The 27,981-nt window shown below is 39.6% G+C and overlaps 1 protein-coding gene across 1 annotated transcript in view; it reads left to right on the top strand.

The window, feature by feature from the left end:
* ptprn2 (protein tyrosine phosphatase receptor type N2) overlaps window positions 1-27,981 on the top strand; it is a 154,898-nt gene that overhangs the window by 33,977 nt on the left and 92,940 nt on the right. Inside the window, exons 4-10 of the mRNA XM_032551111.1 lie at window positions 7,472-7,716; window positions 10,229-10,676; window positions 10,993-11,286; window positions 11,485-11,525; window positions 11,903-12,327; window positions 17,284-17,370; window positions 23,993-24,072. Of these exons, the coding sequence (XP_032407002.1) occupies window positions 7,472-7,716; window positions 10,229-10,676; window positions 10,993-11,286; window positions 11,485-11,525; window positions 11,903-12,327; window positions 17,284-17,370; window positions 23,993-24,072 (1,620 nt within the window). The remainder of the gene's footprint in view (window positions 1-7,471; window positions 7,717-10,228; window positions 10,677-10,992; window positions 11,287-11,484; window positions 11,526-11,902; window positions 12,328-17,283; window positions 17,371-23,992; window positions 24,073-27,981) is intronic.

The following is a 27,981-nucleotide window of genomic DNA, read 5'->3' as shown; positions in this document are numbered from 1 at the left end:
TCAATATAAATGAGTGCAAAATTGTAAGGTGTTAATTTTTTAAAATATTTTCGAGATCTGAACGGTATGACATGAAGCTGTATTCACTGCTCCAGGTCAGTATTTCTTTTCAGAGCTGCAACTCTTGGGTTTGTCGTTTTACCATCTTTGTCCATTTTTCTTCAACAGCTCAGTCAGATTGGATGGAGAAAGTCAGGAAACACCAATCTTCAGGTCTTTCTACAGATTCTCAGTTTGGATTTTGATCTTGGCCATTCTTACACATAAATAAAGTAGGGATGATGTGTTAGACATGATGTGCAGTATTAGTTGTTTTTACTTCCCATTTAGCTCAAAAGTTGAATTTTGTTCTCATCTGATCAGAGCACCTTCTGGAGTTTATAATTTGCAGAAGAAAATTATAAATTCAGGTATTTTTTTTCTTGCACTTCACGAATAATCTCTGCTTTCTTTCAGAAAGAGAAATTCCTGATAAAATACATTAAATACATCACATTTGTGATTGTTTCATCATAAAATAGGAAACTATCATTAGCCTATTATTATCTAATGTCTACATAACAAATGTAATTCTATATTTACATAAAGAGAAAAGTTGGAGGGATTTTTTTTCCTTAACTCAGTTAAAGTGAGCTTAACTAAGTTCAGGACAATGTATTTTTGCTCTCATGTTTGAAGAGTGACATCAGTTCTGCAATTTAAATTATGCCTAATTTGATATTCATTCATTGTGGTGGAGCTCTAATTTTCTTTCTGACATGGGAAATGACTGAATCCTCCTGGGAGTCCACAACACAAAACCAGAAAAAAAAAATCAAATAAACTGAAATCTGGTGAAAGTAAATGTATGAAAATGTGAGAGATTGGTAAAATGTCATTTAATTGAGTTTTTATTTATTGATCATTTCAAAACATGCTGCCTTGAGTTAAACATATTTAATGACAAACAGTGTTCAAGCTATGTAATTATACTTAATTAATTACTTGACTGTGCACTGGTTATCATGTCAGCTGCAAAAAAATAGAACCAACAAAAATCTTGACTGCATGTAGATTATATGGAGATATGTACTGTGATTAAAAGTTAAAAAAAGAGATACATATAGTATCTCTTATGGCTTCATGCTCCTGCACCGACAGTTATGCCCCACCAGGGAGCAGTAGAAACCTTTAACAAGACCATAACCACAGATGTCCTCCATCCAAATTGTCTTTGCAGGTCACTCTGAACCTGATTCTCTTAAGCAGGCGTGGACAAATGTTGAAATTTATTAGAAGTGTGGGTAAAGTGGGAAGAAAAGAAGCATGAAATTAAGGATAATTATTCAAAACAAGCCTGCATATTTGTAATAATTCATAATTGGAAATAAATGCATGAAAATGAGGAGGATAAAGCCAGATATGTAGTTTTTTCTTTAGATCCAATTTTTTACATGATTTTCCCTTTTATTCTTTGACCTTGTGCTTTAAGACAGCCTTTTACAGACATGACATCATCACTTTGAAACATTTCTCCCCTTCACCGTCTGTAAGACTCCCGTCCACAGATGGGCGTTATCTGGCGTTGAGTCCACAATGCGCAGTTAATTCTCTGTGGCATGTTATTCTTATCAGCTCAGCAGCTATTGAAGTGTCATCTTTGAGGTGTGTAGGTTTGGGGGGTGGGGTCCTTTTTGAGCTTAGACAGGTTTGTAGAGACCATTGTACTGTTAGCTAAATTGAAGAGATGAAGGAGAGGAAGAAAAAAAAAACAGGACGAGCATCAATGGAATCGATTTACAATCCTCTTTATCTTGCATCAGAGCAGGTAGAAATCACACAATCTCTGCTCACTGCACAACACGAATGTCAGTCAGATCAATAGAAATTGACCCTTGAACAAAGGGGGCTCGGGTTGTCTGGATGCGTCCCCATCGGCACGGCACGTTGTCTAGTATTAAATTTTCATCACAATACCTGCGAATGCAAGGCACACTCATCCATCCGAAATTACTTTCATATTTTACAGGCAGCACCCAAAGCAAAGCAACTTTAATATTCACTGTGTGCATTCACAGTCTGTCCACACGGTTTATAGGCACGCACGCCGCTGTCACACTGCTTAGGACTCATTAAAGCTCCACTAAATATTTGTGTTTGCCTAGCCTCGTACAGAGAATAACTTTGGTTGCTGCGGTTAATTGAATTTGATATACAGTCTTTTAAAATTAAATATTTGCTTTGCATCTTCCTAAACGTGTAGCCTGAACAGACATTGTTCAGTTAACAACAATCACTGAGCAAGCAGTCTGCCGGCGCTCTCCTGGCTGAGGCAATAATCTGGAGATTGGAATAAGAAAAGCATTTTGTTTCTCACACTTTCCAAGACTAACAAACATGTGCTCATAGTCATTTCTTCAGTTTATTTTTTTATCACACTTAAATGTTTTGTATTATTAGCATAATTTCATTATAAGAGAAAGATCATCTAAGATACAAAATAGCAAATGATAATTTATTAAGGGGAGGAAAAAAGCAATCCCGTCTTTCCATTGACAATAACCAGGCAACATAAAGACAACAACTATGCAACTCACACCTCATGACAACTTAGAGAGCCCACCCAACCAAACAGTCATGTTTTTTTACTGTAGGAGGAAGCTGGAGTACCTGGAGAGAACCCACACATGAACAGTGAGACCCTCAGCTTGGATTCAAACAGAGGACCTTCTTGCTTCAAAGCGACAGTCCTACCAACTGTGCCTTTGTGCATCCTGTTATGAGTAGCAAAACTGTCCAAACAAACTTATTTTTTGCCCTTGAAAATCCATCTTTTGCATCTCAGTAAAGGAATTTTGGCCCACTCGTGCAGAATTGTTTTAATTCAGCAACACTGGAGCTATTTTGTGCACCAAACTAATAAGCATGCTAGAACTTCCCAGTCAGATTTAAACTATGCCTTGCTGATGTTGAAATTGGGCTTCAGAGGGATTTTTAAAAGTAGGCGCTTCTCTAATATGGAGGGGTAGGTTACTCCATAGTTGAGGAGCATCAACAGAGAAGGGCCTGGTCTCTCCGACCTTGCCCTAGACCTTGTTCTGTACAGGGACCAAGAAGGTAAGTAGAGATGAAGAGGCTCAGAGAGGTATGATGAGAAAAGATCTTAAGACATTTAAAAGAAGAAAATAGGGATTTCAAACTTAACTCTAAATAGCACAGGCAACTAATGGAGTGAGGGCAAACAGGGGTGATGTGTTGTGTTCTTTGAGTATCAGTTAAAAGATATGCAGCAGTGTTTTGGAACAGAGGGCAAGGACTGACATAAAGTCCATTTCAGTAATCTAAGTGGGATTAAATAAAAGCATGGATCACACTTTCAAAGAGTTTCCTGGACAGAAAAGATTAGACTATTGCCATCTGCCTTAAATGATTAAAGCAGGACTTTACAGCTGCTCTGCCAATCAAATTACTTTAATGTAATGTGTTGCAATGTTTACCTGAAAACCCTAATCTTTATTTCTGAAACTAAAAGGATGAAAACTCGGCTTTCTGCTTCAGCTAACACACAGTTGTTATGGACAGAGTTTTATAGCAGCAAAAACTACAGAGCAGACAGGACTCAGCAGAATGCACTACAGCATGAGTCCTTTCAGAAAGTAATTGTGATTTAGTTGATGGACCATGTTAAACTACAGTGGCCTGCAGTCGATTGTCCTCTCGACCTGCGTGGTACAGCAGATATATTCTCATTGCAGAGACAAGTAAAGATGATGCGTTGTGACATTTGTATTAGCTTTATTGACAGGAACTGTCTATCAAGGAGAGTCATTGACCATAAACTGACATCACAGAAACTGTCCTATTTTAACTTTATTGCAATAATAAAAAAAAGATTTCTGAAGAGCAAAACATCAACTGTTCCTTCTCAACCTTGCTAGACAGAGTAGAAGATTTTAAACAGTGATTAGCACGCATGGTAGAAACTCCTGCAACTAAGAAAAAGAAGGTATGGGACTGCAGGAACAAAGCTGCTTCTTCCCTTTCTTACAGAAAGGCACAAAACCAGAAGGAATTGGCAAATGACAAGATTTTTATTAAGTTAAATAAAGTTGGATAGAAATTGTAATCTAACTACACAATTTAATTCTATTCAGGTATTATACAATATGGTCATATTCAGTAGATCATGATCTAGAATGTTATCTTAGTATCAATGCAGCTTCCCTTCCTGAGCAATCCGGGGGCAACAGTGGAGAGGAAAGACAGGAGAAAAAACCAATTAGAAACAGGCTAAAATTGAGCTATCACCACTGGCTGATTGATGGGATAAGAAAGATGGACAAAGATTAAGCACTGATGCACTTGGCCATGACCAGACATTAATTAGTGGCAGAAAACATGACAAATAATGAATAAATGGTAATGTCAGCCAGTAGCGTCATGACTATAGAGTTTAGGGAACCCCAGCCCCTGTAACTTTTAGCTTTGTCACAATTTCGAACCTCAGTGAAGTCAGTGTCTTGTTCTCAAAGAAGACTGGGAGCTTGTTTCACAGAAGAGCCTGATGACTAAAAGATCTGCCCCCCACTCTTCCTATAGAACGTCTAGGAACCCGTAGAACCTCTGTACAACCTGCCAGATTTCAGGTAAACATGAAGTCTGACTCTGCAAGGTGGAGGACGAAGGTTTATTTATGAGATAATAGTTTTATATTCCTTTGTGGATTTAAATCTGAGCCAATGAAAAAACTCGACATGAAGAATTAAGACCTGCTTATATGTCTTGTATTTATTGTTGCAGCATTTGTTTTGTTTCGTTCAGCCCAGAAGTAACAAATGCACAGACTAGTTTTTCTGCATCACTCATAAAAAGATGTTCCTAACGTTGGCGATATAGTGCAGGGGAAAGTAAGTTGTAATTACAACATGCTTTTTGTAGAATTTTTGGACAAAAATACCACAGCTGTAGTCTTGATTTATTGTCCACTCAAGGCAGAGTAAAAAAAAAAACAACAAAAAAAACATTGATGCATTTTTATTTATCATTAATATTATATATATATATATTTTTAAAAGTAAGCTGAGCACCATATTTAACTCTTTCTTGATCCTTTTCATTTATTTATTTTAGTAACACATCGCCAAACCACATTATGCATGCACTGAATCTCCATTTAGTAAACCGTCCGGCTGATAAATTGACCAAGCAGAAGCAAGCTCAACATGGTAATAGTATCATTTTCAAAACTACAGCGATCGATCTCTTTAGTTTCTAAATGCTTACAGACAGCTTTTAAGAAATGATTCAACATGGTGGTAAATATCAAAATGTCAGAAAATGTGTTGCATGCATTCAAAGTGAAGTACGGTATTAGACAGAGATGTGCTTAACTATTGTGACTATTTTACATTCCATATTTACTGTAATTGATGAAAAATTTTAAACTTTTGTTTTACTGATGACTTAGAGCTTTTTAAAATTTTGTTATTATTAATTCAAAGGTCAAATTTATGTAATAAAAGTAATATATATATATTTTTATAAAATATAATTGTGAAATGCTTTATAAAATAAAATGGTCTTCTATATTCAAAACACCAAAATATGACGTGAAAGTGCTGTATTTTGCTGCTTGACTTCTCAATGTGGTATTTGTTTCATTCGTGTGTCAAACTCGGAGTGACACATTTCATTTTGCCTAATTAGACCCAACTTGCTGCTAAATTATTCACAGTCTTTTCAATTAATGCCGTTAAAATCAGTCGGTGGACAGAAGTAAAGGAAAGGGGAAAATCTGCATTTCAAAAACACCAGATGAAGCAAGAAGACTTGTAGACAGGATATAATCTAATAGGCTTTGAATATGTAGGATACCCCCCTCTCTGCCTCTCTGTCTCACAGAAAACAGACAGGAGGCCAACTGAAATATCATGCTTGTTTGAAAGCTGTTGTGCTAATGGCAAAGCGTTAATTAACGGAGGTGTTTGCCCGAGCTGGGATGCTACCGTTAACAGGCAGAAAGTGGCAGCACTTGACGACAAAGTCTGCTCTGACTCCGGAGTTATCGAGGATATTGCATGACATTTGACTCTTCACTTCCAGATTAATCCGCCTACAGGTCCATTGAGAGAAATCCAACTGTAAAAGCCACATCAGCGCTCTCGTTGGCTTTATTTCTGTACAAAATAGCTCGTTTTGGCTCTGTAATTTGTGTCGACATACCTTTTCCCCTCAAGTGTGCCCATCAGAGACTCAGAAAGGCTGGTTCGTATGGAAATGAGTGCATCCCCCAGGAGATAGAGGGATAGAGGTGACACAGCCAATGAAGCTAGTTTCACCCCGTTTAGGGTGCAATAACACATTTACTCTGGAAGCGTTTAACCAGCTGCAGTAAACTGCAGGTAGCATATGGAACGCCAGCCCTGAGTTCCCCACTGACGCTGATAATAGCGTAAACGATCATCACTGTGGCAACATATAGTCAGCAGGCCCCACATTGGGTAAGCCATGGGTAGTTAACTGTCATTGTTGTGCGGATGGATGGCAAGGCTGCGTTCCAGAACGGTGACAACATACGCTGCTTTGTGCTCCGTTCAGCGCTGCCAAGATTGACTGGAGGCATCGGCAGCTCCTCTGCATCGCTCAGATCCTCATCTGTGCTCATGGATGCCTTTGAAAATATCTTGTGTGGGTGGGAAGCCAGGCTAATGAAGACATTCTACAGCGTTAATACCTTCATGTTTCATATCTCTACAGTGACTTGTTAGTTCATTGATATTAAGCATGTCCATGTCATTAAGAGCGGCATTGTTCTTTTATGAGTCCTGTAAATAAATCTTAATCTCTACTGCTGTGGATTTAGTTGTTCCTCATTAAAAAATGCTTATGTGCTGCAACCGAAGTGCCATCAGTGGGTATCTTGGCTCCGATGGAACGTAGACCATCTAAGGTATGTCGATCTGCTTTGCTGATGGAATTCTGCGCCTCTCGGCATGTTGGGAAAAGAGCCATACTTTGGGTGTCTGCTTTGCTTGGGTAGCTCCATCTGGTCCTGGCACCGCTGTGCTTCGCCCCTGCCCAGGAGTTCTGCATCATAGCTATGTGTTGGCAATTAGCAGAGATGTTGGCAAGGCATCAGGCCACTGAGCGTCATTCTCCCCGGGTCTGTTGAATGACTGTTCTATGCATCTTTTCTTTCTATACTGTCATTCTACAGCTTTATGTAAAGCTCTGTGTATGTTAAGAACCAGTCAAAGCAAACTCAAAACTTAAGCTAATAGACTTTAGGGGCTGCTGGGAAGGCAAGTTCCAAAAACATAAAGACATAAAGAGAATGAACATAACCAATGAAACCAAGTAGAATACATAATAAAGGAAGTAATGACTGAAATTTCTGGTGCAGGTAATGCGCATTTTTTGCAATTTCACGTTCTAGTGACATGAACACCTAAAATCCAAAGATTGAACAGTTTTCATGTTGACCCCTTTCCAGGTTTGACGTGGCGGGACGACATTACTCAGCAGGTTATCTCCAGAGAGCTCTCCAAACTGAGGAACATCCCTGTACACCAGCAAAGCCCCTCTCCGAGCCAGCTGACGGCGTACAGCAGCTCCAGAAACAGGAAGCTGAGGCCGACTCAGGCAGAGCTGAGCAGAAACCTTCAGCAGTATTTGACAGGGTTGGGCTTTATGCCAGATCCTGACACAAAGCAACAAGAAAATCAACCAGTCATTCAGGTGAGATTCCAGTACTGTAAAAGAAATTAATACCAGTGACAAACAAGAAAAATGAAAAAGCTAGTTAAGAATGAGGACAAGAGATTTGGTATGAAAATTTGACAGTTGTGCCATCAGGTCTTTACATCAATGTCTTTTTGATCAATTTATTGAAAACTCAATGTGAAAGGTTTTGAAAAGTTTTGACATATAAAGTAAATTGAGTTTTCAATTCAGTTCAAAAATATTTTATTAATCCCAGAGAAAAATTAACTAGGCATAACTTCCCTCTGTTTTACAAATAAATGCCAGTGCTTTTCTATCCCAAAAACAACCTATAAAATGGATTAATTTTTAACTGTAACGGGATGAAATGTGGTTCTTTATTAAATGTGACATATAAAGACTTTTGCAAAAGACTTTACATCTCCATTCTCAAAGCAACATGTAAATAAAAAGTCATTTGGTGGTATAGTGAGAAAGAATATCTTCCTAGAGTCATTTATTGTCTTTTGCATTTGTCCTCTTGTCCCTGCTTTGCTTTTGTTTCTCTCTCTCCCACTGAGTGGGGACCATTTTTACACAAAGGTCCTCCATCACCTCTTTACATTATTCAAGTATAATATTTAGGGTGGACGTCCCGCTTTGTGCAAGATATGACTGGAATCTCTTATATGTGGACTGCTTCCTGCTGCTGTGTCACTGCATCCATAATGCAAAGTTGAAGAGTTCACGACCTTTCTTAGAGATGGAACGGCGTCCTTTGTGGTGCGGCGTGATGGAAAGAGGCAAACATGGTTAGCATGAATGGCAGAGCACCTCCGTCTTGCTGTGCTAATGCCATTATGGGTCTCTCTGTATGCTGGCAGTGGAAAGACTGACATTTTCTCTGTATACATTTGAAAGACAGAAAATGGCACCAGGGGAGAGAGCTAGTATTAGTGTTGCGGTGACATGGATAATAATGCTTTTCAGTGCATCAGATGTACTGTGTGCTGTGTGCGTGGGCTCGTCTGACTCAGATGGAAAGAATGATTCGCCATTCTCACAGGACAGAATCAAAAAAAGAAAAAAAAGGACAAAATCACTCTCTTTGGTGCCAGTATCAACTCCATCTTCATTGCCAAATGGTTAAAAAAACCTCTAAATGTCTGTGTACGTAGCAGCGCATTGTAATGCAAATACATGTTTCATCATGTGTGAAATATAAACTCATAGGGGTAACTTTGAAATCATTTTTTTCCCCATTTAGATAAGGGATTACCGCTACTTCTCAGACTGGGAGGATATGCTTTTAAAGTTTGTGGTGTGTTGTGGAAATGCATGAAATTACTCTTTGAGTGACACTATCTCATCTGGGATTTCCATAATGCAATTTCCAAGGGCAGTTGTCTTTGATCTAGAATCCCTATTCATATCCTGTCCTGTCTGGTGGCGCGCAGGTTGCTTCTCTTTTTATTCTGAAGCTTGTCACATCAGCTCTGACCCCTGCTGCAGCTCATTTGATGTTCTTGTTGAGCCAAATAGTCATTGAAGAACCCAGGCCAGGTTGAAAATGCATCCTGTGAATTTTCCCACAGTATGCCTTCTATAAAAATGCAAAAGAAAACGATAGGTTTGCAATCTTTGTTGATAACATACAGATGTTTTCAAAGTTAACATTTTAGCTAAGGTGGTATCTATATTGTTTTACGCATTAGTTATAATAAAAATCTTACTTCATTGTTGTGACATGCTATCTCTATCATTTCACGCATTTTGTGTCTTAGGTTAATGTTGTAATATGCTGTCTACAATATTCCACAAATCAGAATTTGATGCTTTGAGCGTTGTAACATGCTAGCGTATTATTTTATCTACTGCTGTTTGATGCTACACTTCAAAATCTTGTCTTATTATGACAAGTATGTATATTACTTAAACACTTAACATCTGATGCTAAAGGACACAACCTTATGCACAGTGAATTTTCCCTAAGTTTCTGTAAGTAACTCTAACACTAAAGCTCAAAACCTTCCCTTAGTGGGATGCTTTTGGGAATAAACTTATGCACTCAAAAGATATATGCTATATTGACATAAATTTTAATCATTTCAATAAGATACTAGAGATTTTTAAGCATTTTCTTTGGGCTTTTGCTGTGTTCTTGCTTATGTTCATTTAAACACCTGATCATTCAGACTTCAAAACTGAGAACTAAAGGAAAATTTAATACTAAGACGCACTGTTACTGGCCACTTTTCTAAAACCCCAAAGTATTCATATTGTTTGAAATAAATTTAAATACTTCAAAAAGTAAAGGATTTTTTGTTTATATTGTCTAACAGACAACCACAAATTCTAGCTCCTCCAACAAGCTGATTCCCAGTTAGTTATTACCTCAAAACTTTGCAAAAAAGAAAATGAAATTGGATAGTATTTGTCTTTCTAATAAGTTTGACTACAATTTTGGTTCATAACCTCCACTGGTTTCATGAAAATGGCTACACATGCTAATAATGCTCTAAAGCTGACTGCTGACATTGTGTTGCAGAATGAAGATATCACACCCGAGGCTCTGAGAAAGCCCAGCCAGCCAAAACCAAAGCAGACCTGGAAGGAGACCACCATCTACAGCCTCCAGAAAGGAGCTGGCCAACCTCCAGTTACCAAAGTCATTACCAAGAGTGGCGATGGCAGACACCCCAAACTCAGTACAACCTACTCGAGCCATGAACCTGACAGGAGCAAGCTCCTTTCCAACCATCTGCAGCAGCTTCTTCCTGGGGCATCAAGCACTCAGCAGGGCATCACTGGTGGAGAGCCCGTATGGCCAAAGGGGAAACTCCACTACCTCAGCTACCTGCAGCCTACTCAGAGCAATCATGCAGACCCACAGATTGCTTTTGGCTCCAATACGGCAAAGCCTAATCTTGACAGACTGCTCTTCAAAGCTGGCCCAAATCGGCTTCCTGCAAAAGACCCTCATAGCCTCATGGATGGTAGGTGCAGTTGTTTTGTAGCTTTTGTTTACAGATTTTACACTCCAATACTTAGAACTTGGTGACAGGAAACCCAGTATTTGAAATAATGCCAGGAGCTTTTTAATGGGGTGGTTGAGACGCAGCATGCTAAGAGACATTTAACTGAATATCACGGAGGATGTATGTATACATTTGAGCCTGTATGTCTTAATTTTGACCATTTGTCAATTAGAAAAAAAATCTTAAGAAAATTCATTTGAGTTTCTTGTAGTATATAAAACCCAACTGTAAAGTAAAATTGTAAATAATCTGTTCTCTGTTCCCCTTTTTCCAGATCATCTCATCCTTAATGCGGTGAATCAGCTGGGGAGGCACAGCCTTAACATGGAGGCTTTGATGGGCAAAGATCTGGACCATCTTGCTGAGGTCATCACAGGAGCTCTGCAGGAGGCGGATGAGGAGCGGCTTACTGATGGGGTCGAGCGAGTACCCGGCGCTGGTGACCCCAGGGGGGAGATGAGGGTTAACCAGGAGAAGCCGGCAGGAATGCTTCTGAATCAAGACCAGAATCTGAAATCAGATGAAGGACTGAATCCAAAACCAAAGGAAACTCTGACATTAAAACAAGGTTAGTGTTTATGTATGATATTATGTGTAATAATGTACAAGTACAAGGCATTGTTGGCTTTGTGAAATACTCATACAAAATGCTGCTAAATGCATTTCTCTCTCTTTCAGATTTCTGTCATAATTTGTTTTTCTCTGCTAAACAAAGGAGGGACCTTTTTCTGTACAATGTACTCACATACATTGTGTTTGTTTCCAGGCCAACGAATAGACGTTGCAGAAAAAGAGTCCACTGACAAGGTGAATTATAAATTACTCTGCTACAAAACAAATAGTGTTTTTTTTCTTTGAATGAGACGTGACCCAGACACTTTTATTTACTTGTTCCTGTTTCTTTAAAAGAGGATTTGAATAGGCGTATAGTTTGAATTTGAAAGACAACACAACCCTAAACAATCTCAGATTTGTCTTCAGCATTTTCATCAACAAACAAGAGAAACTAATTAAAGTGACCTTTATTATTTGTAAGGAAAAAAAATATTCTTCCTTGAATCCAAACTCTCAGAAACTGGAAGATGTATCATAAATGTATCCTTTTTAATAACTAGTTATGTTCGATTTATTCATAAAAAAAAGTCCTCTTGTTGTCTAAAGTAAAATTGTTCTTACTCAAACAGCATGGGGCCATATTTTCCAAGCTGCTTGACTACCTCAACAAGGAGCCCTTCGGTGGTACGCCGGGGGTCAAGAGCAGGCCGCCAGCTCCTCTCCAGAAAATGGTTGGACTGGAGAGAGTCCACAGCATAACGAAGCAGGGTCAAGTTCCTGCTCCCTACCGCTCAGAGGAGAAGATCGTGACCATCCCCGCGAAGGAAGGATCCACCCTGCGGCTGAGTGGTGGAGCAGAGGGGCCTGATGGGAGGGTGGACTCTGAGATCCAGAGGTGGATGCAGGCGGACCAGGCCCCCGAGGGGGCTGCGCAGCCAGAGGAGGCGCAGAAGAAGGACGTGAAGATTAAAACCCAGCTAGTCCACGTGGGAGTGAAGGAGTTTTCCAGCAGAGGGAAGGACAGACACTTTGGCTACATCATCACCAACTCAGAGTGAGTTTTTGATGATACAATTCAGAATGTTGCTTTTAGGCTATGCATCCTACTATTTTAAGATTACTAATTTATTAAATTTGTACTGGACTGGATTATAACTGAGTAGTTTTGTTTGCACTGATGAGTACATTCAAAAATGTGAAGTCGTCACTAATTTCTTTGCTTCCAACAAGTCAGATTTTCTTGCATTGTTGTAAAATGAGGTCTTGATCTGTAGTTTTGCATGCTTCCTAGAGGTCTTTTACAGATTTTCTTGGCTTGATTTGTTTTCACTCATTTTCTGTCTGTTCTTGTACCTGACCATGACGTCTTATTATGCAGTATGGCTTATAAAATAAGGCAAAGAGCTTACTCAAGATTTTGGTGATGCATCATCCTTCATCTGATTCATCTGATTAATTTGATTCATCTGCAGTATGTTTTTCAGTGTTTTAGCTAACCATTGATGCCAAACTTCTGGTACACAAGGATCCTCTTTAAAATTTATTCTTTGTTAGATTGAATTACTGACACATCCGTGGTTCATCTCCTGTATTCAGGAGCTTTTTTATATCTAAATGGTTCATAGGTTTGAATAAAGAGACTTGCCTAAGAAAATTCATTATAAAAGGGCAAGGTAACATGAAAAAGCAGCTAAAATAATAATAATAAAAAACTTTGAAAACTCTTAGAATGTTAGTAGACAATCAAGACAACTTAAATGATTACAAGAAAGTCTGATGCAGCTTGACTTGACTTTAGCACATCACTTCATTGCAGATCCATAATTTTGCATTTATCACATCATGATATGCTTATACTAGCAAAGAACCTCTGCTAATTAAGAGTTGCTAATGAAGAGTCTACCAAGAGGAACTGGTTGAAACAGGTTGTCACTTTGACCTCCATTTACACTTGATTGAGACCACCATGCAGTCTCCAAGATATTTGCAACCATTTAAGTATGCCTGGATCATAGAAAAGGTGAAAAGTCATATTTCTGCATAAAGAAAATAATGATGCTATAATTTTATTAGTCCAGTCTATTTGTGTTTGGAAGTAAGGGGTTTTAGTCCATCTGCAATATTGATTAATATTCAACACTATCACCTACTTAGAAGATTTTTTTGCTATTCTCATCTCTAAACTTCTCAAAACTTAAACTTTCCTCCAGCCTTATTCCAGTGGGGGCATCAGTACTGATTTCTAGCAGAAAAGATCTCAGTGTTGTGGAATGTTCATTGGGATGTGGAGCATAGACTGATCAGTGCAGCCGCATGATAAGATTTTCTTTAGCTAGGAGTCATAGTAGTGATGGTTCACGTTGTGCATTGCAGGTGAGAGTGTTAAAATACCTTACTTCGAGGACTGACAGTCCTTGTGGACTTGATGAGTTTGAAGCCTTGACATGAAGACACAATGGTCTGTCCATCTTTAAATCCTACCTGCAGCTCTTGATAAGCTGCCACCCTGGTCTCTCTGTGAAAATGTTGTGCATTTTTAAACTGAGAAGAAGTTCTACACTACAAAATGAGCTCACTGCCGTTTGATGCACCCAGAGGATCTCTCTCTAACCCTGGAAAAGCTTTCAATATTCTGTTTCATTTGTAACATTGTAGTGCTGTACAAATCTGGGGTAAAGTTGTCTTTATCCTTTTAAACATTTTAGAAACCTTACTGTTTTGACCAATTATGTACATGTTGCTTCTGCATTTGGATATAGTTTTGGTAAATTTACCAATATTGTGAAGTAACATCATGTTTGTCTAATGCTTTATTTACTAAAAATGCCAAATTTGGATTGATGAAAGCATAGATTTAAAGAAACAATCACTCTTTACCTAGTGTTAACTGTAACACTTTGCAGTTAGTGCTAGAGTTATTTTTGGAAGTGAAAATGTTACAATAAACATGAACGTTTTTCACAAAAATGACAGCTGTCCTTGAGATGGCAGAATAACTTGGGCATTGGTTTGTGACCACATTTGCTGCACATTTCGTCTTGATGTATTTCATACACATTAAATCAGATTTTGTACAAAAGCATATAGGCAGCACCATCAGATGTAAATGTCCTTTTACTCTTAATGCTACCCGACTTGACACCGTAGTCCAAGACTTCTTTGTAAGGTAGTGTTTTGCTTCTGACATACTAATGGATTTGTTTCAAGTACACTCATTTTTGTACCAAGCATATGTCTGCTTTTTTCGCTTACAGCCTTTAAAAGCTCAGTTTCTGTCAAAGCCACCTACATATTCCCATCTTCATGGAAAAGGGACTCTGTGGTTTAGACTCTTTTGTGTGTGCTGTACCTGATTACAATAGCGGAGATGATAAATCCCTCAGTGTGAGAGCATTACTGTGCAGCATTACAGCTTTAATGATGATACTTTGTGGGGAAGGGGAGCCAAGTTTCTGCCTCCCTTTCTCTCTTACCTCTGGCTCAGCTCCGTCTCAACAGAGATAAGTTTCTATCGACTCTGTCTTTGCCCCTGGCACTCTCTCAAATCTCTTTATGGTGTTATCAAGTCTGGTGTCAGTGGGTTGTCCTTCACCTGATCAACAAACGCAGCCTCGTAAAGGTCCGATATGGGTCCGGTCGTTGTTGCCTTGCAAATAGAAGTAGCAGATTACATACGGTATATATTAGGAAAGAAACGGGTCACCTTCCTTCTTTCTTCGCTGTCCACTCAGAGGACACCCACAGTAGACCTATGAAGGTGTCTCTGCATTTGCTCCAGATGTCATGGCTGCACAGTTGTTATCCCCTTCTTCACATGCCGTGAGGCCACACAGAGCTGCTTATCCAACAGCATCTGACATTGCTCTGGTTGTAGAGAAGTGGTTAGGGGTGAGATGTAGGAGAAGGAGGAGGAGGAGGAGGTGGCGGCTTTGGGGTGGTATGTGTGGATGCTTTGGGGAGGTGAGATGGGGGTGGGAAAGGTATGGATTCAGGAGAATGAGAAAGAAAACCCCAAGGGGGAAAAGTGCTAGCATCAACAACCAAGTCACTCCTGAAGCTCTCCAGTTGCTCGAATTACCGCAGAGGAATGGGGACGTGTTTGGAATTGCTTTGGTGGAACTTTAACTTCTAAAACTCCACAAAAATTGCAGAAGAAAGAACTTTGCACCCACTTAAGTGCACAGAAAACCAGCCACTTAGGCACAGCACACTCTTACATCTGTTAGAAAATGTGGCTGAGGTGCAAATGCAGACCAAGCACAAATGTATGAGAATAATCTAACTTAGATAAAGATGTACCACACACAATTCTTTGTAAAAGTATTCAGACACCTGAACCTTTTTCATATTTGTTTCCTATTAAATCAATATCTTTTTATATTTTATATGTTAAACCAAGACAAAGTAGCACATAACTGTGAAGTGGGAGAAATTTTTTGCTAATAAATCATCCTGAATATATCATCCTGACACATGGTGATGACAATATCATAGACTTTTCTCGATCAGAAACAGAAAAGCTAGTGGGAGTTAACGGGAAGGTGGATGGCCCTAACTTCAGGGGAATCCTGAAACAGAACTTCACAGAGGCCGCAAAGGACTTGAGTGTAGGTTGAAGGTTCACCTTGCAGCATGATGATAAAACATACAGCCAGAGCTCCAATTGAATGGTTAGGATCAAGGCAAATTCATGTGTAGGTATGGTCCAGTCAAAGCGGGTTCGATTCCCGGACCCGGCGATATTTACCGCATGTCTTCCCCTCTCTCCTTCCACCTTTCCTGTCAGCCTACTTTCATATAAGGGACACTAGAGCCCACAAAAGACACCCTGGAGGAAAAAAAAAAGCCCAGACTGATTAAAGAGCTGCAGCAAGACTTGTGCTCTCTGTCCAGTCTGACTGAGTTTCAGCCGTTAAGCAAAAATAAAAAAAATATTATACAAACCTTCTGGCTCCAGCTGGTAAGAAAATACCCTAAAAGTCGTGCTGCTGTAACTGGAGCAAACATTGATGCTAAAAAGTATTGATACAGGGAGCTAAACACAAAATGCATACCATGCTATTTTATGTTGATCTTTCTTCTGAAATCCCAATAAAATACTTTGAGGTTTGTGGTTGTGGTGTGAAAAAGTTCAATGGTCTGTACAGATTTTTGAAAGGAACTGTATGCAGTAAATGATCTTGCACTCAATGCCCAGGCCTCCATGAAATTGTTTCCCTGCTTATTTCACATTTCTCCATTATATGGAATGGAGACAAAATTTAAAGATTGTCTCATCACGATCCATGACCTCTTGCTGCATGTCACCTGGCAGCAATTCCCAGTGATTCCTGGTTAAGCCATCAGGAAAAAAAAGTAGCTTTTCTGGTAGTGCTTGTGAGGATGCACCTCTCATCTCCCGCGTACGAAGCTCAGAGTCCGGCAGATTGCCTTTGTTTGGTCTATTTCCTCCCTGAGTGAGAAAGCAGCCATGGACTGAGCTGAGATGAGGCATGGCTTTATCAGACCACCATTACACTTCACCTCGATTTCATTTGCACCTTATTATTCTCATCTCAACGTGAATGTGCGTGCGTGGCCCCAGTGTGTTTGCGCTGTGTGTTTTATTTTTCGAGGGCGCGGCACATGCAGGATTGGCGAAAATGTCAATGCAGAAGGAAGGAGAAAGATGAGAGAAGGAAAAGAGAGAGAAAGGAGTGTCTGTATGATGCAGCCATTACACCTCATGCAGGTTCCATTTGCACCTTATTGTTTGTTTCATTGCTGGAAAAAAGCAGGTGATTTAGCAAGCCCGGAGAGGCAGCTGATCCCTTTTCCCTCGACACAGTGCTTTGTGTGTGTTTTTATTTGTGATTGTCTGCAATGTTCTCTCTCTTTTTTTGCACATCATCCACTCAGACAAGCATGCATTTTGCTTGTGTGCAATGACCCGTTGGCGGGAATGAAATGTGAAAGCATTTTCTTGGAAAACCAGCATTTTAACACCTTAATATTTGGGTGTCTCTTCCAGCTCCCTCACCAATGACCGGGCCTCGGACCTGATGGATCGGCTGACCCAGAGGCTGAACCTCCACACCGCAGATCTCACGCAGCTCTCGTATGTACAAACGCTGGTTTATCATGCAGTAGAATTATAAATTATATTTAAAGCATTTGAAACATTTTGCATAGGAGTCTTTGAGTTTAGGTGAACAGGGTGACATTTTTTCCCATTCCCTGAAAGGATTGTTTATGCAAAAACAGAAAAGTGCAGGAGTCTGTTGACGTTTGCTGTTTTTCTGACCTTTTGGGGTGTTTGACTTCATGCAGCGAGAGAAATCAGGCCTAATTACCTCTAGGCCCACACTGATGTCTCTGCTGTATTCAAAACAGCTCTGTGACACTGCCACAGCACCTCTTGTCAAAAAATAGCAGTGCAGCCGTCAAACAATTTTTTTTAGTTAAAGGCAAAAAGAGAAAACTGGAAGTAGCAGTGGATACAGAGAAAAGGACTCCATGAGGAGGCGGTTAATGTATTAATGAGCGTGCAAACTGTCCTTGAACCTGGACTGATTTGTGTTTTTAACGTGGTTCTTCTGCCCGCTCGGTGTCAGATTGCGTAGGAGGCAGAGGAGACGTGTTCGTCTGAGATCTGACGAGCCTTTTGAAACACTCCGGCATGGAGAAGTGAAGTCTGCGTGGCTCAATAACACCTGCAGCATGAGAACAACAAAGCCAGACGACTGCAGTGTTCGTGCCAAACACTCCAACACAAGATGAAGCTTGCATAACGCTTCCTAAATAAAAACACAGTGACCTTAGCGTCAACGCCAGCTGCAGAGGCATTCAGATTTTCAATTCAACCTCCACATTTGGTGCTGCTGAGCCAAAACACTGGGACGTGTAATATTGCTGGCAGCGATTTTGTTAATTTTTGTTAATACACCTGTCATTTCACATCACATGGAATCAACTCTTGACGCACGACATGATTAATGCCTTCTTTCTTGATGCTAATGAAAGGTCTGAGGCATTATTGAACCGAACTCTTATTCAGAGAGCGCAGTGGTGAACTTCTCACATGTAAATGAGAGAAAACCACTTAATCAAAGATACAGTTCCTGCATTAAAAGTAATTTATGCCAAAGTTCTGTTAAACGTCTGAAAACTAACAGCTATTTTTCTTACTGTTAAGGCATTACTTCTAGAGACTGTAAAAAGACAACTGTCCGACATTAAATCAGGCAAACACAATGCCAAGACAACACAGCAACCATTTACACAAACACTTACACAAGAAGACAGTTTATTATCTTTAGCTGCTGAAAGATACTGGAGAAGCTGAGGAAAAAAGCCAAAAATCTGCAGGAGAACATGCAAATTTAACAGAAAAGGTCCCCCGGCTATTTTAACATGTAAAAAAAAAAACATACCTTGTAAAGAACATGTGGAATAAGATAGATGAAATTGACATACTATAATCCATTTTCTTTTAAAGATTGGAGAGACGACCCGAACTCTGATCATGTACTTTATATATGGTGTCAAATTCCTGACGAAAACCTGAGGACTGCATTAAGCAATCACCATAGCACATTTACTAACTAAGAGAATGGATAGCTCTGAATGATTTATACTGAATTATTTATAGCAGTTACTCAATACTTTGGCAGTATAGAGTGTCAAAATAAGTCCTAATCAGAATGAATATTGTAGCGTTCCATATGGAAATGGTTCCTTAATAACAGAACAGTCATTCTAGTTATAAAATAACCAAATGAATAATGTTACATCCCGTACATCCACTATTGAAAGGAATATGTTACTTTTTAGTACAGAATTTCTAAAGGAACTTTGCTGCATTATGTTGCTGTTTTGCAGTTAAATCGGTGTAAAAGCCGGCCTCAAATAAAGATTCTGCTGTGTCTTTGCGCCTCAAATTTACTCTTTTCTGTTCCAAAGGCAAATAGAGAAAATGTTCCCTTTTGTTTGGCTTGTTTACCGCCCTTCTTTTTCATTTTTACGAATCAATGAAAGCACATTCATTTAGAAATAGCCAAGGCGAAGGACATGACGCAAGCTTTTTTGTGCACTTTGTGGAGTGCGTGCGACAGGTGAGTGTTTGAAAGCTTATGCCTGAATATGTGCCGGCTGGGAGAAAGAGAGCCGGGTCAGAGCATGCTGCTCTGCTTTGTTTGGAGGGTGGAAGTTCTCACTTTCAGAAGCTCTGATAAGTCCTGACAAATGAAAAGAAACACTCGAATATGACCAAAGGGACAGGATTTTCAGAGCAGAGAGTTGAAATGTGTGAGGTTTTCTTTTAGATTTTAAATTTCGGGCACACTTAAGTTCACAGTTCCTGCATGTTTTTCATGTAAAAAACTTGACACTTTTCCAGATTTAAATTTCCAGGGTGAGAACATTGTCCTTTATGGCAATCTTAGAATCCTAAAGGAATTAAATAAGGATCCTGCCAATACCACAGACTGGAAAGAACAACACAAGGATTGAAGGGAGAGGAGGGACTAAAGAGAAAAAGAAAAGAAAGAAAACAGAAAGGAGGGAAGAAAAGATGAAGCGAGGAAGGGTTGATTTTTAGACAAGGAAGGGAGTAAATAAAGTTTGAAATATTCCACTTCCATACTTTTCCAGATTGTGTTAGATCACTGCATAGAGGTGAGAATCACCACAGTTATCATTATGAAACATTTCCTCTAAACTCAAGTTCTTGATGTTGATGGATCTTTTTCAGATGACGTAAGTGTTTTACCACTCAACAACACTAGGGGGAGTTGGACACACACTCACAAATCTGTGCTCACACAGTCTGTGACAGACAGCCCCCCCACCCCCGACAAGACAAACCGTCATGCACACAGACACTCATCATGTCCCACCAGTAGAGCTAAAATGAAGTCCAGGCTCACACTTTCAATAACAAAAGGGGCAGGGTAAATTCCTCCAGATAAGTTATCTATCTCAGCTTCATCTCCCAACTATAGCAGTGTTTTCCCCCTTGGTATATTCAAATAATATTGGTGTGGTGTGCCTTGAGAGAAATAAAAAAATGTCAATTCAATTTGAGATGCATTGCGATCTCAGTCAGGGCACCCTTGGCCAGGGAGAATTGAGGCAGGGGTAAAGATTGTGGAAACATTGACATTTACAAGAGCAAACTGAAGCCCAGGTGAAGGTGCTGTTGGGGGAAGGGCATATTTATTTTCAGAGCAGTGTGTTTTCCCTTCTGCCTGTGCCCGAGCATGTGTATAATCATGTTCATAAATGCATTGTTGCATGGTTGGGTCCATCTGTTGAGAAGTATTGGCTCATATATCGCTCCTGGCTGGACCAGTGGAGCTGCGTCTCTAGCAGGCTGACTGATGGCGAGTGGGTCTGGGTCACAGCTCTCTGGCAGTCTGATGAATCTCCATTTATGCCGCACAGGTTGACAGTGAAGTATACTAAAAACGTATGAGCACTTTTCAGGACATTACATAGCTGATACGACGGCATACTGAAGGACTGAGGCGGGTAGAAAAATTAAACACGCATCGATCGGTTACAACTCCTTTACAACCAAAGGGCAACAATGCTGTCAGTTAAATATAGTTTTATATGTGCAGCATTATCTGGTTTGAATAGTGAGCGATGCATTGGTAGGCCTTCAATAAACTTTACGAAAGTAGACATCTGTGTCCTGTTTGAGTCAGTCTAGATTAGTACATTTAATACATTGTCACGTCTTTTTTATAAGTTGTTATGGTCAAGTTTGAGCGGGGTACTGCAGAGCTGCTATCAGAAGGCAGTATGTTAACTGCCTTCTAGCAGGGGTAGATCTACCTTGGGAAGATTTATGATGTCTGAGCAGGAAGAGTTTCCAGATTTATTTTACATTTCATTTATATTCAAATGAATTTAGTGAGAATTGTTGCTTTAAAATGAGTCATTCAACTACTACAACCACAGAACACCGTTAAACACTAACTTATTTCTCCTTTGTTCTTATCTTTAGATAAACTCTTATCAGGTAACTATAGGGCAAACTGAGACTATTAATAATTAGACGTATCAAAGAAAAATGTTAATCAGTTGGCAGATATCGTAAATTAATATCTTGCTTATCTTTTCCATCAACAAGTATCATTGCAAAGCAAATCTAAAACATTATGAGGATAGAGTGTAATAAAACATGGCAGAAAAAGAAGATGATGGTTAGGATCGATGGGAACTGTCAGAAAACTGCTTCTAACTCTGGCCTCTCTTTCTGCAGAACTGTTTGAGCTGGCAGTTAAAAGACTAAATGATGTAAGAGGTTACACTCCACTAAATCTGGTTTACATGAACAACCAGTCTTAAGAAAAATATGGATTTTTCCATATAAAGAACATCCAAACTTCACTAATTTTCTAAGGAGTACTATTAAAATTGACTCACTCTAAATTTTAATACTAAAAAGATCTGACAAAAAAATTGGCTCAGAAGGAGTGTTTCACAGTGCAGTTAATAAAAATGCCTAAAATGCCGTGATGAACACTGAGGTTTCATGACAGGTGAGGCACTGACTCCTCTGGAGTCTGATGTGCAAACATTTGAAACCCAAAATTTAAGCTTATATTTCAAATTTGCTAATAATTGTTACATTTGTTTGTCTTTAAAACTTTTATTTATGCTTTAACCCTTTAACTGTCATGATGACACCAGTATGGTATGAAACAGATAGTCTGTGAACAAAAAAAGTCAAGCTTCTCTGCTATCTTGTATTGCTCCCAGTGGTGACTGCAGAATTACACCACTTGGTCAGAAGCAACCAATCAGAGCCAAAAGGACAGTATTAGCGCTGTCAATCATTCTTGTGCATGTGCAGCTCAGGTCCTCCCTGTGCTCTTTGCTGTGCTACAGTTTCTTTCCAATAGCAAAGTCTGCCACGAATGATCAGGCTAATTAGCATAGCCACCTTTGACAGCGGATAAATAGTTTTCCTGTTGCTGTAAGTTGTATATCCACCATCGACACATTGGGCAGAGCATACATGAGGGTGACTGACAGCACTAAGACACTTCTCCTGGCCTTGATTAGTTCTTTTTGACCGGGAGCAATTCATTTCTGTAGATGACATTAAAAACATGAACATAAAAAAAAAGACAAAACATTTTTCATACATGTTACATACAGTACATACTGCAGTGTTAATATGAAGCCAAATTAGATTACTTTTATTTATTTTTTTTCTTTTGGCTGATCTCACTTTTGTTAAAATTGAAAATAGTGTTTGATCTGTTATTTCTAGCCCATGTGCCTCTATTCTTGTTCTTGTTTGCCTTCAATTGTAAAAGCCATAGTGCTGGAGTTGATCATCAAGGGAAAGAGTCATCTTACAATGGTTCAATTACAACTGTTTTTTTTAGGTTTTTTCCAATATTTTCAGTGTTTTCAATGGATAGAAGAAGAACACCTGTTGCCCATTATACCTATGGAGCTCAGCACTTCCACAATACTTTTTGCCTCACCGTCTCCATCCATATGGCTAATTATGCCACACACACACATCTATGTATTTGAATATGTAATTGTATATACTTTTCTCTAACAAATGCTAACTGTGTCCCAGTTGGAAGTTTATGTATTGCGCTTTGTTTTTTATTGTTTTTGGCTTGTATTTGAAACAAGTGGGGTTGTTGTCTTATATTACCGTTTGGGTTTTTAAGATACTCAAAGCACTTGTTAACAAGCTGAATCATCAGCTCTTGCAATATAAAAATTTGCCTCACTATTAAGGGGCAATGCATTTGGCTTGTACAGCAATATTTTTTGCACATGCATTGTTTGGTCCTTAGTGTCTCAAGCTAGAGCCAATTATCTCAGTCTTTCATTGTGAAAAAACTTTATTTGTTGTTGATATTTCCTTTGAGTTTTCATCATTCATGGGGAATAAAATGTGTTTCATTAGTTTGCTGATCGTTGTTATGAAGCAGAGACACAATAAAGGTTTCTTTAGCAAAAAATAGTCTGTTTTAGTTTATGCTTTTTGATTTCTAAAAAATATTTTCGTTTGTGATATAAGAAGGTCATGAGTGGGGTATTTCTTTACACATTGCTAGACTGTTATTTTTCTCCCTTGTGACTATCTCCAGGGATCGTACCAGAGTGTGTAGAAGTTGTTAGATTTTATTCCATGACCAACCTCGGGGACCTTCAGCAATTATTTTGCTCCAGGGAGAGAAGTCTGTAGCTGACTCAAGGCCAGACAGAAGAGAATGGGTGCAAAGAGTACAAGCTTCAGTGTTATAGTAAAGGGGTGCAGGGGTGCTCAGCCAATGACTGTAATTTGCTCTTTGGACATACTCAAACTGAAATGGAGCACAAAACCTATAGTGACTCACATCATCTTCAGAAAAATTCAGGTACTAAATTCACATATTGAGACTTTATTTTTGCTCTAGTTGGTATGGTATACATTAAAATTGGGGTCTGAAAATTTTAATGTATGGTCCTTTACAAAGCTCTCTTTGAATCACTAGATAGAATTTGCTACTGCCTTGTACTCTCAGCTACAGCAGAATAACTTTTAGGACACTGCAGCAGTCATCCATGTTCATGCTGAAAGTGGGTTAAATCCACATTGAAGATTCACATTGGCATTAATTTGACCAATATATGCAGCAAATGATACCAATAGGTGGAAACAGGTCCTTTTATATTCATTTGGTGTTTTTTTTTTCTTCTTTACTTGTCGTCTGCAGAGTTCTGGGTCCTGCAATGACATTCAGGGTCGGCCCAAATCCTAAAAACATGACCACTGCAGACCTGGTTCAAGCTGCAGGTAAGACCAACGTACATGTTTCCATTTATCACCCTCTCAGAATGATCCCATTGATGACATTCATTCCAATTCACCTCACCTTCACAAGGCAGTTCACTTTGTCACAGTCTTTGCTTCAGCATACAGTTCAGGTCTGTGGGTTTTCATCATCTCCAGTCCTTAAGAGGATTGTCAACACTGAGCATCAGCAACAGAAATGATGATCCCACCATCCTTCCTCTGCCATGCTTGCACACAATGCGCAGGACAGTTTGTTTGGTTTGTTAGGTCCAGCAGACTGACAGCTTGGAAACAGGTTTGTGTTGGCCAGTCTGAGTTTGTATGTGTGCAGTGTGCACTGGATTGATGTAGACTGATGGGGATCTGTCACCCAGTGACAGGTCGCTGTCAGTACGCTCCTCTGCTTATTGTCAGTGCTCCGGTCAGTCAACCGAGTGTGTTTGTTCAAAGTGTGTCCTTATTTCAGCCGGAAATGACTTCGAGCAGAACAGCGAGGTTTCAGTATGATCCAATATTCCCCTCGTGGAATCAAAATGGCGTTATTGGCAGAGTTGTGTTGCTGCTCCTAGTCTCTCTTTTTTGTGTTGTTTGAAGCAACAAACATTTGTTGACACTTTCCTGTTGGAGAAAGTCTGGACAATGGGTGATGGGTTTAGATTGGCAGGTTCTAGGTTGTTCATCTTTTTTTATTTTTTTATTTTCTTGTCCTCTTTTGCTTCTCCTACCACATGTGACTGATTGTGATGAGGTTTCGTGTGGTGAGAGCTAATGACAGCCATGAGCTAGGCTGAAATGTCAGACCAAATGTTATGTCAACATGATCATGAGCCTGGTCCACAGTGATGAATTATGAGCACAGCCAGCTTGAATAGTAATTTGTTAAAGTGGAGGGAAGGGCTTTTCATAATTAAAAAAAAAATCACTTTCATCCCAAATAAACATGAGATGTGGTTCTGAAATGTATTAAAATGGCACCAACAGATCATAGAGGGGATAGATTAAGAGTCCTGGCACAAGCTTTATTCCCTGTACTCCCAAAACAGTGTGAAGTGGACAGGAGTTCCCACCCTCCTCCCGATGTTCAAAGCAATCTGAAATAAAAGCGTTCATCTTCACTTTCCAGTGACACAAAGCAATCACTGACATTGACTTCAACACGATGTGGCAAAGGCACAATGATTTTCAAGCCATTCCTGGGTTGCAGAGGAGCCGCATGGTTTGGGCGCGATCTGAAAATCAAAGTGACGCCCACATACAGTGGCCACCTGGGTAATCCTGGCTGACCTTTGCCTTATGTGTGACTGTGCATAAGTGACGTGGCCTCCTAATGAACTCATCAAACCCCCCCCGCCTGCGTCCAGAACCCAGTCTGCTGTGAGAAGCTTTGTATTAGTTAAGCAATAAATAAATAAAAAATCCAGAAAATTCAGCAATTTTTATGGAGACATTTTTTTTTAAACCAGCTGCAAATGAATATGTTTTGTCTTGTTTTGTTTTTCTTTCTCATTCATTACCTCTGAAAGAAGACGTGTTTTGCATTACATAAAAACAAAATGCTTCATTTGTTTTTTGGGTTTTTTGCTTGCAGTCTATCTGTTAGCCCATTGATGGTTATTTTCAATGAAAAAGATAAAATGTTTGTCCTAACATTTGGCAAACACTTTTTGTCCCGATTTCCCCATTCCGACATCTTGAAGATGTCCATATTATTTTAGATGGCGCTAAATCTTAAGAGATATTCCTGCTATGTGTTGAGAGTTACCTCGTCTGCCCAGAAGGATGTTGGGACTGCTCTGATCTAAAATTGGGAAAAAACGTTGAGTTGCATTGCTTTCTCTGTATTAAATATAATCCACAAACTACCCCCATTGCTTCTTCCCAGTCAGCCATGTTTGTTTATCCTGAACTCATGAGAGGTTTTGTGAGATTTCCCGTCTGACATCTGAATGTTGGTGAGTGAAATCGATTTGTGTGTGGTGTGTTACTCCTGTCCTGTTATTTCTAAGATATTTTTTATCATCCTATGTGGTCTCTCAGGGTCTATCTCTGCTTAGTCATTGTTTATTAAGAATTTAACTAGAAAAAACTGCAGATTGTCACAAGCATTTTAAGTGTTTATTGTTTTTGAAACAATAAACACAACTTCTTATCGGGAGTTACTGTGTATCCTACATTTACTATTTAAACTCCAGCTATTGACTATTTTAAAAATCAATTATGTTTCTTACAATGTTTTTTGTCTTTAAAGGTCAGAAAATTGGAGGAGTGTCTGTTTCAGTTACTTAGTCTATATTATAGCATAAATTAAACCTCCATGGTTGATAAAGTTCACTGTACCCTGTGGTATCTAAACAAGATTAATATGGCTCTGCTACATTCTGCTGTCCATCTATCTGCCCATCAGTTCCATTCGATGCGTTCAATGCCCCTTTGAAATGAAAAGACAAAAAGACTTGGCTGAAAGGCACGGACAGTATAGAGGAGATTTGATAACTCGTTGAAAAGCATCTTTTTTCTGCAGCAGGTTCTTAGCGGCTGTGCGGTGAAAGGCCTGCTGGGAGGTCTGACTGTATTAGTAGAGGTAGAGTTCTCTTGTGTGCTGCTCAACTGGAAAACTGCAGGACAAAGCCCGGCACTGCCTAATCCCTGCTCGGCTACGAAACAAAAGAGAAAGCTGCTGCTTTATCAAAACTACAAGGCATTCTGTGTGTCCGTGTTTGTTCGTGCATGTGTGTGGATGTGTGCAACTCTATTTTTTTTTTTTTTTTTTTTTTGCAGCTGTGTTCATACTGCGCCAAGAAAATGATTTATTCAATATTTGATGAAGTGGCAGCCAAGCTGCTAAAAAGCGACACTGGAATGAGTTGTTTAGAACTCCACTTTTTCTTGCTTCCTCGCAGTGATTTCTAAACATGTAAATCACCTTCGGTGGGGGGATAATAGATCTGCCAGAGCTGCTTTTGCTCACCGCGGAGTGACGTTTTATCGCAGATGATGGATTTGATCCACTTACACGTTTGTGCTCTTCGCAAGTATGTAGGCGGTTTTATATGTAGGATGAGTGCTTTGGCTTCATAAAGTGTTATTGTACAATTATATCCTGGCGGGATTGTTTCTTTTGATTTGTGATATATGCCGCTTTTATAGCTGTGATTATAAGTACTCCTAATGAATTTGAGTGTTTTGCATAAAAAAATTGAAGCATGATGACTCAGATGGGATCAGGATGTCCAGACCAAACACCAGTATTTGTGATGGGATATGTATGTGTTAACCATGGCTGATAGGTGGAGGGTGGGGAGCTGGGTGAGGACACTCCTATTGTCTTGGCTGTCATGGCTGGGCGACCCCGGAGCCCCATAGAGGCCTCAAAGGCCCCAGAGGCCAAGCCATAGCAATGAGCCGGCAGGCCCCCAGGCCGTGAGAACCCCGGCCTTGGTCAATGAACGTTGGGATCATAAGGACCCTGGGAGCAACTTGCTGGGCCATCTGGAAAAGAGAGCAGGGACCCTGACACATGGCTGTCACCCCGAGGGAGACACGCAGAGATGTGGACGCAGACAATGTCGGCCCCCGTGTTTCCTGCCTCAGCTTCTGTCTTTTTTGTCTTCCACACACACAGAGTCACACGTAAGTGAAAACCAAGGAGGTGATGAGTGAGACGGAAAACTTTCAAAGTAAATCAAGTGGAAAAAGAGCTGAATTCAGGACTTATTTATATCATTAAACACTGCATTAAAAGCTACCGCTACATTAAAAGCTGCAGCAAACATATTGAATAAGATCTTGTTGTTGCATGTTTCTGAAACCGTTGAAACGAAGAGTGGAAAACCACAATCAAAAGGTCAAAATGCACCAGAGAAGCCACTGCAGCAGATCATCAATTGGGGAAGGGTTACAAGGGTAACA

This window comes from Xiphophorus hellerii, chromosome 21 (genome assembly GCF_003331165.1).
Source record: "Xiphophorus hellerii strain 12219 chromosome 21, Xiphophorus_hellerii-4.1, whole genome shotgun sequence".
NCBI lineage: Eukaryota > Metazoa > Chordata > Actinopteri > Cyprinodontiformes > Poeciliidae > Xiphophorus > Xiphophorus hellerii.
Note: the sequence above shows the minus strand (reverse complement) of the source record. Positions and strands in the feature narration are given on the sequence as shown.